This window comes from Macaca thibetana, chromosome 3, assembly GCF_024542745.1.
Source record: "Macaca thibetana thibetana isolate TM-01 chromosome 3, ASM2454274v1, whole genome shotgun sequence".
Taxonomy (NCBI): domain Eukaryota; kingdom Metazoa; phylum Chordata; class Mammalia; order Primates; family Cercopithecidae; genus Macaca; species Macaca thibetana.
The window spans coordinates 71,305,065-71,321,484 of NC_065580.1; the positions used below are offsets into that span (position 1 = coordinate 71,305,065).

Sequence of the window (16,420 nt, forward strand, 5' to 3'; positions counted from 1 at the left end):
AGCAATACCTCAGAAAATACTCGCATACAATTCAGAAGCCCTAAGAAAGCAATACTTTGCTTTAAGCCATAACAGTAAAATATATTTCCAATAATACTACTGTACCCATACAATAGACTATTACTTGCCAATAAAAAAGAAATACTAATATGTGCTACATGGATGAACCTTGAAAATATGCTAAGTAAAAGAAGCCAGTGAGGAGGTTCCAAGATGGCCGAATAGGAACACCTCCGGTCTACAGCTCCCAGCGTGAGCGACACAGAAGACGGGTGATTTCTGCATTTCCAACTGAGGTACCAGGTTCCTCTCACTCGGGATTGTTGGACAGCGGGTGCAGGACAGTGGGTGCAGCCCATGGACCATGAGCTGAAGCAGGGTGAGACATCGTCTCACCCAGGAAGTGCAAAGGTTTGGGGAATTCCCTTTCCTAGCCAAGGGAAGCCATGGCAGATGGCAACTGGAAAATTGGGTCACTCCCACCCTAATATGGTGCTTTTCCAACAGTCTTAGCAAACGGCACACCAGGAGATTACATCCTGCACCTGGCTCAGAGGGTCCCACACCTACGGAGCCTTGTTCACTGCTAGCACAGCACTCTGAGATCAAACTGCAAGGTGGCAGCAAGGCTGGGGGAGGGGCAACTGCCACTGCTGGGGCTTAAGTAAGTAAACAAAGCGGCCCAGAAGCTCAAACTGAGTGGAGCCCACCACAGCTTAAAGAGGGCTGCCTGCCTCTGTAGACTCCACCTCCGGGGGCAAGGCATAGCTGAACAAAAGGCAGCAGAAACTTCTGCAGACTTAAATGTCCCTGTCTGACAGCTTTGAAGACAGTAGTGGTTCTCCCAGCACAGAGTTTGAGATCTGAGAATGGACAGACTGCCTCCTCAAATGGGTCCCTGATCCCAGAGTAGCCTAACTGGGAGGCACCTCCCAGTAGAGGCTGATTAACACCTCATACGGCTGGGTGCCCCTCTGAGATGAACCTTCCAGAGGAACAATCAGGCAGCAATATTTGCCATTCTGCAATACATGAGGTTCTGGAGCCTCTGCTGGTGATACCCAGGCAAACAGGGTCTGGAGTAGACCTCCAGCAAACTCCAAAAGAGCTGCAGCTGAGGGTTCTGACTGTTAAAAGAAAAACTAACAAACAGAAAGGACATCCACACCAAAACCCCATCTGTACGTCACCATCATCAAAGACCAAAGGTAGATAAAACCACAAAGATGGTGAGAAACCAGAGGAGAAAAGCTGAAAATTCTGAAAATCAGAGCGCCTTCTTCTTCGCCAAATGATTACAGCTCCTCGCCAGTAACAGAACAAAGTTGGACAGAGAATGACTTTGACGAGTTGAGAGAAGAAGGCTTCAGACATTCAGTAATAACAAACTTCTCCGAGTTAAAGGAGGATGTTCGAACCCATCGCAAAGAAGCTAAAAACCTTGGAAAGAGATTGGACAAATGGCTAACTAGAATAAACAGCGTAGAGAAGAGCTTAAATGACCTGATGGAGCTGAAAACTATGGCACGAGAGCTACATGATGCACGCACAAGCTTCAGTAGCCAATTCAAGCAACTGGAAGAAAGGGTATCAGGTATTGAAGATCAAATGAATGAAATGAAGCAAGAAGAGAAATTTAGAGAAAAAAGAGTAAAAAGAAATGAACAAAGCCTCCAAGAAATATAGGACTACGTGAAAAGACCAAATCTACATCTGACTGGCGTACTTGAAAGTGATGAGGAGAATGGAACCAAGTTGGAAAACACTCTGCAGGATATTATCCATGAGAACTTCTCCAACCTAGCAAGGCAGGCAGACATTCAAATTCAGGAAATACTGAGAAAGCCACAAAGATAATCCTCGAGAAGAGCAACTCCAAGACATATAATTGTCAGATTCACTGAAGTTCAAATGAAGGAAAAAATGTTAATGGCAGCCAGAGAGAAAAGTCAAGTTACCCACAAAGGGAAGCCCATCAGACGAACAGCGGATCTCTCGGCAGAAACTCTACAAGCCAGAAAAGAGTGGGGGCCAATATTCAACATTCTTAAAGACAAGAATTTTCAACCCAGAATTTCATATCCAGCCAAACTAAACTTCATAAGTGAAGGAGAAATAAAATCCTTTGCAGACAAGCCAATGCTGAGAGATTTTGTCACCACCAGGCCTGCCTTACAAGAGCTCCTGAAGGAAGCACTAAACATGGAAAGGAACAACCAGTACTAGCCACTGCAAAAACATGCCAAATTGTAAAGACCATCAATGCTAGGAAGAAACTACATCAACTAACGAGCAAAATACCCAGCTAACCTCATAATGACAGGATCAAATTCACATATAACAATATTAACCTTAAATGTAAATGGGCTAAATGCTCCAATTAAAAGACAGACTGGCAAACTGGATAAAGAGTCAAGACCCATCAGTGTGCTGTATTCAGGAGACCCATCTCACGTGCAGAGACATACATACGCTCAAAATAAAGGGATGGAGGAAGATCTACCAAGCAAATAGAAAACAAAAAAAAGCAAGAGTTGCAATCCTAGTCTATGATAAAACAGACTTTAAACCAACAAAGATGAGAAGAGATAAAGAAGGCCATTATATAATGGTAAAGGGATCAATTCAACAAGGATAGTTAGATAGAGCTAGCTACACTAAATATATATGCACCCAATATAGGCACACCCAGAGTCATAAAGCAAGTCCTTCGAGACCTACAAAGAGACTTAGACTCCCATACAATAATAATAGGAGACTTTAACAGCCCACTGTCAATAGGAGACAGATCAATGAGACAGAAAGTTAACAAGGATATCCAGGAATTGAACTCAGCTCTGCACCAAGCAGACCTAATAGACATTTACACAACTCTCCACCCCAAATCAACAGAATATACATTCTTCTCAGCACCACATCACACTTATTCCAAAACTGACCACATAGTTGGAAGTAAAGGACTCCTCAGCAAATGTAAAAGAATAGAAATTATAACAAACTGTCTCTCAGACCACAGTGCAATCAAACTGGAACTCAGGATTAAGAAACTCATGCAAAACTGCTCAACTACATGGAAACTGAACAACCTGCTCCTGAATGACTACTGGGTACAAAACGAAATGAAGGCAGAAATAAAGATGCTCTTTGAAACCAATGAGAACAAAGACACAACATACCAGAATCTCTGGGACACATTTAAAGCAGTGTGTAGAGGGAAATTTATAGCACTAAATGCCCACAAGAGAAAGCAGGAAAGATCTAAAATTGACACTCTAACATCGCAATTAAAAGAACTAGAGAAGCAAGAGCAAACACATCCAAAAGCTAGCAGAAGGCAAGAAATAACTAAGATCAGGGCAGAACTGAAGGAGATAGAGATATAACCCTTCAAAAAATCAATGAATCCAGGAGCTGTTTTTTTGAAAAGATCAACAAAATTGATAGACTGCTAGCAAGACTAATAAAGAGAGAAGAATCAAATAGACACAATAAAAAATCATAAAGGGGATATCACCACTGATCCGACAGAGATACAAACTACCATCAGAGAATATTATAAACACCTCTACACAAATAAACTAGATAATCTAGAAGAAATGGAAAAATCCCTGGACACATACAACCTCCCAAGATTAAACCAGGAAGAAGCTGAATTCCTGAATAGACAAATAACAGGCTCTGAAATTGAGGCAATAATAAAGAGCCTACCAACCAAAAAAAGTCCAGGACCAGACGGATTCACAGCCGAATTCTACCAGAGGTACAAAGAGAAGCTGACACCATTCCTTCTGAAACTATTCCAATCAACAGAAAAAGAGGCAATCCACCCTAACTCATTTTATGAGGCCAGCATTATCCCGATACCAAAGCCTGGCAGAGACACAACAAAAAAAGAGAATTTTAGACCAATATTCCTGATGAACATCAATGCAAAAATCCTCAATAAAATACTGGCAAATCGAATTCAGCAGCACATTAAAAAGCTTATCCACCATGATCAAGTGGGCTTCATCCCTGGGATGCAAGGCTGGTACAACATATGCAAATCAATAAACGTAATCCATCATATAAACAGAACCAAAGACAAAAACAACATGATTATTTCAACAGATGCAGAAAAGGCCTTTGATAAAAGTCAACAGCCCTTCATGCTAAAAACACTCAATAAATTAGGTATTGATGTGACGTATCTCAAAATAATAAGAGCTATTTATGACAAACCCACAGCCAATATCATACTGAATGGGCAAAAACTGGAAGAATTCCCTTTGAAAACTGGCACAAGACAGGGATGCCCTCTCTCACCACTCCTATTCAACATAGTGTTGGAAGTTCTGGCAAGGGCAATCAGGCAGGAGAAAGAAATAAAGGGTATTCAATTAGGAAAAGAGGAAGTCAAATTGTCCCTGTTTGCAGATGACATGATTGTATATCTAGAAAACCCCATCGTCTCAGCCCAAAATCTCCTTAGGCTGATAAGCAACTTCAGCGAAGTCTCAGGATACAAAATCAAGGTGCAAAAATCACAAGCATTCCTATACACCAATAACAGGCAAACAGAGAGCCAAATCATGAGTGAACTCCCATTCACAATTGCTTCAAATGGAATAAAATACCTAGGAATCCAACTTACAAGGGATGTGAAGGACCTCTTCAAGGAGAACTACAAACCACTGCTCAACGAGATAAAAGAGGACACAAAAGGAAAAACATTCCATGCTCATGGAGAGGAAGAATTAATATCATGAAAATGGCCATACTGCCCAAGGTAATTTATAGATTCCATGCCATCCCCATCAAGCTACCAATGACTTTCTTCACAGAATTGGAAAAAACTACTTTAAACTTCATATGGAACCAACAAAGAGCCCACATTGCCAAGACAATCCTAAGCAAAAAGAACAAAGCTGCAGGCATCATGCTACCTTACTTAAAACTATACTACAAGGCTATAGTAACCAAAACAGCATGGTACTGGTACCAAAACAGAGATGTAGACCAATGGAACAGAACAGAGCCCTCAGAAATAATACCACGCATCTACAAACATCTGATCTTTGACAAACCTGACAAAAAAAAGAAATGAGGAAAGGATTCCCTATTTAATAAATGGTGCTGGGAAAACTGGCTAGCCATATGTAGAAAGCTGAATCTGTATCCCTTCTTTACACCTTATACAAAAATTAATTCAAGATGGATTAAAGACTTCCCTAGAAGAAAATCTAGGCAATACCATTCAGGACATAGGCATGGGCAAGGACTTCATGTCTAAAACACCAAAAGCAATGGCAACAAAAGCCAAAATTGACAAATGGGATCTAATTAAAGAGTTTCTGCACAGCAAAAGAAACTATCATCAGAGTCAACAGGCAACCTACAGAATGGGAGAAAATTTTTGCAATCTACCCATCTGAGAAAGGGCTAATATCCAAAATCTACAAAGAACTTAAACAAATTTACAAGAAAAAAAAAACCCCATCAAAAAGTGGGCAAACTATATGAAGAGACACTTCTCAAAAGACATTTATGCAGCCAACAGATACATGAAAAAATGCTCATCATCACTGGCCATCAGAGAAATGCAAATCAAAACCACAATGAGATACTATCTCACTCCAGTTAGAATGGCAATCATTGAAAAGTCAGGAAACAGCAGGTGCTGGAGAGGATGTGGAGAAATAGGAACACTTTTACACTGTTGGTGGGACTGTAAACTAGTTCAACTATTGTGGAAGACAGTGTGGTGATTCTTCAAGGATCTAGAACTAGAAATACCATTTGACCCAGCCATCCCATTACTGGGTATATACCAAAAGGATTATAAATCATGCTGCTATAAAGACACATGCACACATAAGTTTATTGAGGTACTATTCCCAGTAGCAAAAACCTGGAACCAACCCAAATGTCCATCAATAGACTGGATTAAGAAAATGTGGCACAGATATACCATGGAATACTACACAGCCATAAAAAAGGATGAGTTCATGTCCTTTGAAGGGACATGGATGAAGCTGGAAACCATCATTCTGAGCAAACTATCGCAAGGACAGAAAACCAAACACTGCATGTTCTCACTCATAGGTGGGAATTGAACAATGAGAACACTTGGACACAGGGTGGGGAACATCACACACCGGGGCCTGTCGTGGGGTGGGAGGAGGGGGGAGGGATAGCATTCAGAGAAATACCTAATGTAAATGACGAGTTAATGAGTGCAGCACACCAACATGACACATATATACATATGTAACAAACCGGCACATTGTGCACATGTATCCTAGAACTTAAAGTATAATAATAGAAAAAAAAGAAAATGGGATAATAAAAAAAAAGAAGCCAGTCACAAAAGACCATACTGTATGATTCCAATTATATGAAATGTTCAGAATAAACAAATTTATAGAGACAGAAAACAGATTCGTTTTTGCTTAGAGCTGGGGGAACAAATGGAGGGAAACAATGGGGACTCACTAACAGGTACAAGGTTTCTGTTAGGATTGCAAACATATTCTAAAATTAGATTGTGGTGATGGTTGTTGCTATGGTTTGACTATCTGTCCCCTCCAAAACTCATGTTGAAATTTAATCCCCAATGTGACAGTATTGAGAGGTGGGGCCTTTAAGAGGTGATTGGATCATAAGGGCTATGTCATCAGAAATTAATTAATCTATTCATTAATTAATGTATCAATGAATTAATGGCTTATCACGGGAGTGGACTGGTGGCTCTATAAGAAGAGAAAAAGAGACCTAAGCACATTAGCACTCGCCATGTGATAAGCTGTGCCGCCTCAGGACTCTTCAGAGTCCCCACCAGCAAGAAGGCTCTCACCAGATATGGCCCCTCAACCTAGGATTTCTCAGTTTCCATAACTTTAAGAAATTCATTTTCTTTATAGATTTTCCAACAAATTATAAATGTATTATAAGCAATGGAAAATAAAGTTGCAAAACTCTCTCTATATAAATTGAACTGTGTCAGACTTTAAGTAGGTAAATTGAGTATGTGATCTACATATAAATAAAGCTGCTTTTTAAAATACTATCTTTTTATTATAGGGATCACTGATTGCATCATTACTATGTGCAAGAATATGCACTTAGAGGTGCATTTTCATTTGATTCCTACCAACTCTGGAAGGTCAATTTCTAGTGTTACAGATGAGAAAAACAGGTTCAGTAAATTTAAAACATTAACACAAGTTATTCAGGAATGGTGCCCAGATACATCACTCTAAAGCTCTTGCTTTCTAAACTGTGCCATGCTTGCCATCAAATAAACAAAGATAATTATAATAACAGTATTGTTGAATATATAAATGGCCTTAGAAAAGCAGACATATTGTTTTCATCAATAATAGGAATAAGGTTTTTTAAGGCATCACTGATAGCAAGTGAGGTTTAAAAGGTTGAGCGCCATTATGTTAATTCAAAAACGACATCTAGAAAACAAATGCCTCTGGAAAATAATTAAAAGTCATATAATTAAAAGTCATATAATTTGTCCCATATCTTTCAGTTTATGTCAGAGCTAGATTGTATCTTGAAAATACCAACATTATCTGATTTGTCATTTTTTAAGTCAACGCCTCTGAAAATTACTCAATATTAGCTGAAATGCCAACAAAATGCACAGAAATGATTACCATTTCCTTAAACTATATTAGGCAAAAATATTCCTTTATTTAGATTATTCACATTTAGTTTTTTATGCACATTTAAGACTTCATAAACACTAATATTAGCAATTCCAGAAGGGTAGGTAGATTTTTTAAATATAATTACTCTTATAAAAGGAAGAAACACAGACTTAACACTAAAGGACTGTATTTTGTGACTTCACCTATAATGCAACTAATCATCTACTTAGTTGCTATGTTAATCTATTCGCTTCTGCAGCAAATTATCACTGACTCAGTGGTTTAAAAGAACACAAATTTACCATATTATGGTTCTGTGGGTCAGAAGTTTGACATTGATCCCACTGAGCTAAAAAGGTGCCAGCAAGGCTGCATTCTTTCTGGGGACTCTAAGGGAGAATCTGTTTCCTTGCCTCTTCCATTTTTTTTTTTTTACAGGCCCCCTTCATTCCTTGGCTCAAGGTGTCTTCCTCTTTCAAAGCCCCCTTTTACCTTCCTTCAAAAGTAGTCGTCTTTCTTATATACGATCACTCTGACCTCCTCTTTTGCCTCCCTCTTCAACTTTTAAAGACCCCTATGATTATATTGGGCCCTCCCAAGTAATTCAGGATAATCTCCCCATCTTAAGGCCCTTAATAACATTTTAACTTAATCACTTCTGCAAAATTCTTTTGCAATGTGGCATAACATATTTACATTTCCTGAGAATTAAAAACACTGGCATCCTTAGGCCAATCTGCTTAACTTTTTCAATTTAGCTTCGTATCTTTTTTTACTCCAAGATAGAAGACTGATGTTTAAAGTACTCAAGTTACAGCCAGCATTTACCAATTCTCTGATTCGACTTTTTAAAGTACTTATGCTTGAATCCAGAACCCGAGGATTTTCAATTATTTGTGAAATACTAACGTTTTCTTCTAAGAGGCAGTCTATTTTATCATTAAACTTCTTCTCTGCCAAGAAGATCATATCTGGATAGCTTAAGACAAACTTCTGTACCTCTTCTTCAGTACATTCAAGAGAAAACAGCTTCTTTTTGATATTTGTGTAGCTTCTTCTGGCATAGTCTTTGGAAAGATCTAGGATTTCAGCTCCTGGACCACATATCAGAACCAGCAGTTCCTCACTGTTCAAGTTGAAAGTTGACTGTAAGAATTCAATGTTAGCTTTTACCCGCTTGGTGCTCTGAATTAAGATAAAAGGGTTTTTTAAAATTATCTTCCTGACAAAATCTGTGGGATCATTGTGACCCAATGACAAACAGGTTGCCTGCAAAAAATCAACCATCTGTTTATTCAGATCAAGACTATTGGAGAAGGTACGAGGGGCATTGGTCAACAATCGACAAAGGCATTTACGGGTCAATCCAACTGAGTAGAGGAACTTTATATTATTCTCTAAGTTTAAGTTGTTATTGGACCGAAAAAAGGATTCAGGAGAACGTTCCAAAATATTTACAATTTCAAGGTCTGATGTCACAATATTTCTCCACAGATCCCACCGTTTTGAAAGATTCTCAGGAGTACGTGTTATTGCTCGTGGGTATCTTGATATGATGCTAGCAATCACTTCTTTGCTAGCTCCTTTGGAAAGAAGGAACGTCTTCAGGTCCTGCTCATTGGTAATCATCCTATGAAAAACTCCAGGCTGTCGTTTCCTTGCCATGTCAACATCTACTCCCATAGTAAGTAAGTTGTTCAGTAGGTCCTCATTTTCCGAAGGCTCACTGTCTGCATTACGACACTTCACACCAAAAAGTCTAAATGAAACTGATTTGAAGATGATTTCTGCTGAAAATCGGGTCATCCAACATCTTGAACCAAAGAGAAAGTTACTTCTCATATGCCAGAGGTTTCTTGGTGCCATAACGGTTAGGTAGTTCAAACCTTTTGAAGTGCTGTGTAAAACAACACATAAAATATTATACAAATGCATGTGTTAAACAACTAAATGGCCATATTATGATCCTATGAGCATCATGGTCATTTCTATGAGAATATTACCTTCAGTTCCAGCTCTACAGAACTGTGTTAATAATTCAGCCACTGCACTGTCTCTCCCTAGCTCACTGCTTCTGTTATTTGTAGGCATGGGGCTGCTTCCATTGTTAACATAAAGAAAAACAGGATGGGGCACCATTAGTGACCCAGAATTGTTCTTCCTTTTTTCATGCTCTTTTTGTTTACCCTTGCCTGCCTTGGCTACCTAAAATCAGTTGACCCTCTCCATCTCTGCTTTGTCCTCCGGATTTCCAAACTTTTTTTTTTGTTTGTTTTTGAGACAGGGTCTCACTCTGTCATCCAGACTGGAGCGCAGCAGCACAATCATGGCTCGCTGCAACCTCATCTCCCTAGGCTCAGGTGATGCTCCCACCTCAGCCTCCCAAGTAGTTGGGACCACAGGAATGCCCCCACACACCCAGCTAATTTTTTATTTTTATTTTTTGTAGACACAGCGTTTCACTATGTCACTCAGGCTGGTCTCAAACTCCTGGGCTCAAGTGATCTGCCTGCCTTGGCTTCCTAAAGTGCTGGGATTACAGGTGTGAGCCACCATGCCAGGTCTGGCTTATTGCCTTATATTTCAATTTTCCAGGTCTTTGACCTTGCCCTGCCCATAGATACTAGATTTCTTTGCCTCTGGCCTCCTGGTTTTCAAACTCTAAATCTAGCCCTGAAAACCAACACCTCAGATTAATTTCCTAGAAACAGTAATTCATAATATTGATTGTTAATGAACATATGAGGAAACAGAGGAAATTCTCAACATCTTGAACATCTTTTTCTAGATTCATGCTACCCTTTATATCCATGTTACCATTAAAGCCTTAATTTTTCTTAGCTTATATAGAGCTCTAGTCAACAGCTCTTGATCACAATCATTTGGTTTACCCTACCATTCCCTACATTGTAATCCAATAATTCCAAACCAATTTTCATCTTCAAAATGATCTAGTTGCGATATTAAATCCACATAGCCCATAACATGTGAAACTGTGCTGAAAGATGGCATGTAAACATTAAAACATTACTTTCACCATTCTCCCCTTCTCCATCACCATATTAACAAGACTAGTTTTGGGCTGTTTGCATGTGTTGCACAACACTTTCAACTTGCAGCTTCTAGCATGTGACTAAAACCTCAATAACTCATTTTTCCTGATCATTTAGAAATGGGGCTCAAAACATACAAGCTTATTTATAATCATAATCATAGATCCCTACTAAAATGAGCATCTCTATTTATAAGAAATATTTTATGAGAAAAGCAACAGAAAAAGTGTTCTGTTATTCAACCTATCTGATTTGTTTCTAAGCTACTTGTGCCTGAGTCATATAACGTACATACATATTTTTTTAAACTGTACTTTTGCCTTTTTAGAATATATAGCTGTAACAAGTTCATGCTTGATTTCTAATTACTTACAACGGGCTCTTACTTAGAAAAGGTATTCTTTTTTCTCCTTTTCCTAATTAAGCATAAAATAGAAAATAGAGATAGATGATTCCAACCCACTACTAAACTCTTTGGGCTAAAGACACTGCTTTCAAGATCAATTTCAAAGAAAGCCTCTTTGTGTCTGTCCTTTCAATTACTCCAATTTTAACTAGAACTTGATTATGCCTACAGGCAGGGAACATTCCTGTGGCTCACATAATCTACAGATTCTCACAGAATTGGGAAAAGACCCCAAAACTATAGAATCAAGTAATGTGTAAAGCCAAATGCAAGGCACTCACAACATAAACATCAAACAACAAAAGCACATTTTAGATTGATCCATACTCTGCTGAACTCACTATTCTTCACTTCTCCATAATACCACATACTACACTGTAACTACATACTCTTCCAAAAATGCATGAATTTCGAAACTAAAATACAATTATCCTTCTAACTGAAGAATGAAGGCTCTTCCTTGCATAGCTCAACAGCCTGTTCTCTCTTCCAGATGCTCGAGTGACCTCTACTGGAATAATGGGGCAGAATGCATCAGCTGGAAATCAGACCAGTACTTTCTAGAGAGGTCCAAGATGATACAATGGGATGGAGGAAGAAAATAGTAAAACTACAATTTATATTTGTCTTAGCCTTTGAAAATTCTTTCTACATATGCTTTATAATATAAACAATATGATGGTACTGTAAGACATATAATCAATAAACAAATGTACATATATTGTAGGTATATTTTTATTGACAATGTACACAATCAAGGAAGTGTGGACTACTACTTTAGACAGTGCACTTTCTTAAGACTATTAGCATCATGGTAAACAGGCTGAACAAGCCACAGAATGTTCAACAGAAATTATATTAATAGCAAACTAAAAATAAGTGAAAATGTATGCCAAAATTCCTAACAAAAAGTAACAAATCTATAAATGTTTCTTCTAAATCTGTCACAAGTAAATTTGATGTCTTGTGTATAACTCATCCTTCATGGAAGTATCTTCCACACAAACTAACATGCCCCAAACTTGAGTATCTTTCCCAGTCCCCAAAGTTGCCCTCTTCTGACTAAAGATATCATTATCACAATCACTATCCTAAGAGTCATTTGTGATAAAAATCCAAAAGTGAGCTTTGCTTTCTTCCTCTTCCTCAACTCCAGTCATCAAATCAAGTAGATTCAACTTCTTTGGCATCTCTCTGAAATCCACCCTCACTAATCTTTGTAATTCTCATTCTGTTACAAGTCTTCATTCTCTTTCACCCAGCCTGTAACAGCCACCTGATGCGCTTCTCTGACATCAATCACTCAAAACTGCCACCATACTGATATTTGTAAAATGATGTGATTATGTCCCTCATTCTCTGATTAAAGACCTTCTGTAGCTCTCCCCGAAAAAACAAAATCTTCAAAGTGATCTTTTTCTAGCTACCTTTTCAGTTAGTTCTAACAACCTTACCATCTACTTCTAACTACCTTTCCAGCTATCTCTTCTATTCTACCACCTCAATACCTAGCACTACTGCCTCTCAAACCTCTGATCCCAAACATCTTTGCCCATTCCTGTCTCCCTGCCTTTGCTTAAGTTGCTCTTTCTTTTAGAAAGGCCCATCCTCCTGATGCCTATCCATAGGACAAGGTCCCATTCAAATATAATCTTCCCTCAAATCCTTAAAATACTTACAATTGAAGTCAATCATTTGTTTTATGATAACTTATTACTAAGGAATCTAAAACTAAGCTTTCTATTTATAGAAAACAAGAGCTGAAATGGACTTACGACAGGCATCTGAAATTTGGTCTTGATTACAATACTAAAATGCAATAAATTTACTCTAAAAATGACATGTGTGGTCTCAACTAAACCTAGAAACAGTAATTAATATCGATTGTTAATGAACATATGAGGAAACAGAGGAAATTCTCAAATATTGTTAATGGGCCAGAACCAGAATTTGGCACCAGCTGCCACAATTTTAAATGTTCATAGCCTTTAACGCAGCATTTCCACTCCCTGGAGATTATCCAAATGGAATAAAAAGGGCCAGGGGCAGCAGCTCACATCTGTAATCTCAGTATTTTGGAAAGCCAAGGTGGAAGGATTGCTTAAACCCAGGAGTTTGAGACCAGCCTGGGCAACAAAGTGAGACCCTTATTCTACAAAAAATCAAACTATTAGCCAACTGTAACAGTGCACACCTATAGTCCCAGTTGCTCAGGAGGCTGAGGCAGGAGGACTGCTTGAGCCCAGGAGGTCAAGGCTACAGTGAGCCATAATCTAGCCACGGCATCCCAGGCTGGATGACAGAATGAGCCCATCTCAAAAAGAAAAAAAACAAGAATACGTGTTTGTTATGAAAAATAATGACCAGGCCAAGCACAGTGGTTTCACGCCTATAATCTCACCACTTTGGGAGGCCAGGAGTTTGAGATCAGCCTGGCCAACGTAACGAAACCCCATCTCTACTAAAAATACTAAAATTAGCCAGGCATGGTGATACATGCCTCTAATCCCAGCTACTCAAGTGGCTAAGGCTCAAGAACTGCTTAAACCTGGGAGGTGGAAGTTGTAGTGAGCTGAGATTGCACCACTGCACTCCAGCCTGGGTGACAGAGCAAGACTCTGTCTCATAAAAAAAGAAAAAGAAAGAAAAAGGAAGACCACCATAACATTATTAGCTACGGCATAGAAGAAGAAACTCAAATGACCACTAATAGAATGATTAATAAATTGTGGTACATCTAGGCAGTATACTATAGAGGTGCCAAAAATAAAGACTGATCTACTGCAATAAAAAGATGTCAAAGATACTCTACATGACAAACTGCCTAACGGTATGGATAATGCCATGTATGTTAAAGGCAGTGGGGGGACATTAATATATACAGAGGTGGAATGACAGTTATTTCTGAAAGATTATTGGAGGCTATGTACTACTTCTGAAATACTGGGACTTTAATGAATATGTGCTACTTTGCAGTCGGACAAAAAAGTTTTAAACAAGTAAAAATGGCCTTAGGTGTGAAAAACAATGGGAAATACGTATTATCTTTATCGATTTTTCGGTTTCTAGCACCAAAAAAGTCACACTTCAAAATTCTCCATGATGCTTTACTCTTAGCAACGGATCTCCATTCAAAATATTCATAATATCTAGTCGGGTAAATGAACACCTAAATAGCCTAATACAAGAAAGTCACCAACTTTCCTCATGTACAAATTTCAGAAATGGCACCTATTCCAAAATTGACTTCAATCTATTTCTCAAATTGACTTTTTAAGTTAACCAAAACCATTATCCCAAGGGCTAATGTTCAAACTTAACAAACACACTGAAAATCTCTGCTTGTAGTATGATCGGTCTAAAAAAAAGATTTACGTTCCCCTCTGCCCCACAACTGGCCTATTAAACAGGCTGTTAATGGAAATAATCACTGGCCCTAAGATGCCACATTCCAGCTGGTCTTCTTTTGATACAGCAAGCTAAGTTTGGAGATCTTTACATGCATTTCTCACCTTGTTTGTCTTAAGGAAAGGCTCTGCATCCCTCTAGAAAGGCTGGAGAACAGCTGTCCCTAGAAATGACACACATACACAAAAAAGGCAAAATATTTCAGGCCTTCCTAATACAAAACAAGAGTTCGATCCCAGCTAACGTTCGCATTGCATTATGTTCTCGTGAGACGCATTACCTCTTGCAAACAACATCTCTCAGACATACAGAAAAGAAAACGGCAAGTACATGCCTACATATGATGGGAAAAGGTAGCGGAATCACGAATGTTTTGTAAAACCAAAGCTAAATGCTTCATATACATTGTCTCGCTTTACTCCCCACAACAATTTAGAAGGTAGGCATAAGCCTTAAAATTACAAAATCTGAAACAGCGCCGAGCTCCCATACTAGCCTGCCTTCGCTAGCTGAAGCATTAGGATTCGAACCCAGGTGGATCTTTCTTAACTCAAAACCAAGGTAATTCCACACCGAAGGCTCTTTCCATCCCTCTTCCTCCCCCAAGGGCAACTCTGCAAGGGATTGCACTGTACAGCAGTCACCCACACCCACTTCTTAACAAAAAGAAAGGAAAGCACGGCCTCACCAACTTGCCAATCTCACCCTAAAGTGCATCCACCCGCTGTAAACGGCTTTTACTTCCGCCTCTGGAGTCCGGAGCTGCGAGGAGAAGCGGAAGTGGAAAAGACTAACTTCCGGTCTCGGGTCGCGCGCAGAGGTGACGTCGTTGGTCCTGCGCCCCCTCGTGGCGGTACTTCAGCCCTTCGTAGCCCGAAGCTAGGGGCCTGGCAGGGGGCAGCAAGAGACCGCCTTGAGCGCCGGGTATTGAACGCCCAAGACGGGTTTTGGAGGGCGCGGTGGGGCCTGGGACTCCGAGTCGCCTGGGCAGATGGCCGTGGGGGAACTGTAGGGCATTCTATAGGGATCCTATGGTGGCATCCACTGCCTGCCGACGACACGTGGTGGGAAGGTCGCTATTATTTGCATGCCATGTCGCAGTTTTTGATAATGCGATTGCTGCTCCTAATGTGACTAACGCGATGCCGATCAACATCTCGGCGTGTTTTGGTGCAGGAAAAGCGGGTGTGGACTCTCTGTTTAGTCCCAGATTCTCTTTCTTTCATGAACTACCGTGGAAATCCTAGAGTGTCACTCCTGGTCTGAATTCAGCATCCGCCTTCAGGCTGGGAATCAATTCTAGTATATACTTCGATTTACTTGCTTGCAGCTCGAATTCAAATATGGTTCTTTTGACATTGTGACAGGTTTGCGCTATTTAAAAAATGAAGGCAACCGAAACCTCATCTCCACAGTGGATGCGTTTTTGCTCCCTCCTGAAGCGTTGCCTTAAACCACGCAGTCCTCAGCCTCACCTGCCTAGTGATGGTGACAATGGAGGAGATAAAGCTTCAATTCAAGGCACTTCTACTGTGGCCATCAAAAGAAAGATAATATTTACGTTAATGAATTAATCGTGTCTGTTGAGTTATCCTCAAGAGACAACAGTGATTTCGTCCTTAAAAAAACACAGGATCAACAGGGTTGACCTTGAATTTTACAAGGAGGAAAAATTTCAGGCATTACTAACTCCTCCATGTAAGAGCCTAATGATATAATTTTCTGGCTGGGAGCGATGGCTCAGGCCTGTAATCCCAGCACTTTGGGAGGCCGAGGCAGGAGGATGGCTTAAGGCTAGGAGTTCGAGACCAGCCTGGCCAACATGGTGAAACCCCTGTCTCTACAAAAAATACAATTAGCCAGGCGTGGTCAAAGGTGCCTGTAGTCCCAGCTGCTCGGGAGGCTAAGGT

General features: G+C 39.7%; 1 protein-coding gene across 3 annotated transcripts; it reads right to left on the reverse strand.

Moving 5' to 3' along the window:
* Nucleotides 1-7,666: 7,666 nt before the first annotated feature.
* On the reverse strand, nt 7,667-15,274 carry MTERF1 (mitochondrial transcription termination factor 1). Of its 3 annotated transcripts, none has more exons than XM_050782875.1 (3): nt 15,216-15,274; nt 14,615-14,673; nt 7,667-9,540 (listed from the first exon to the last, which is right to left on the reverse strand). In XM_050782875.1, the coding sequence occupies exons 1-3, from the start codon at nt 15,225-15,227 to the stop codon at nt 8,370-8,372; spliced, it is 1,242 nt and encodes a 413-aa protein (XP_050638832.1). In that variant the 5' UTR covers nt 15,228-15,274; the 3' UTR covers nt 7,667-8,369. The 3 variants fall into 3 exon arrangements, with proteins under 3 accessions (XP_050638832.1, XP_050638833.1, XP_050638834.1); XM_050782876.1 differs by having other exon boundaries at nt 15,199-15,266; XM_050782877.1 differs by lacking the exon at nt 14,615-14,673 and having other exon boundaries at nt 15,216-15,271.
* Nucleotides 15,275-16,420: the final 1,146 nt, after the last annotated feature.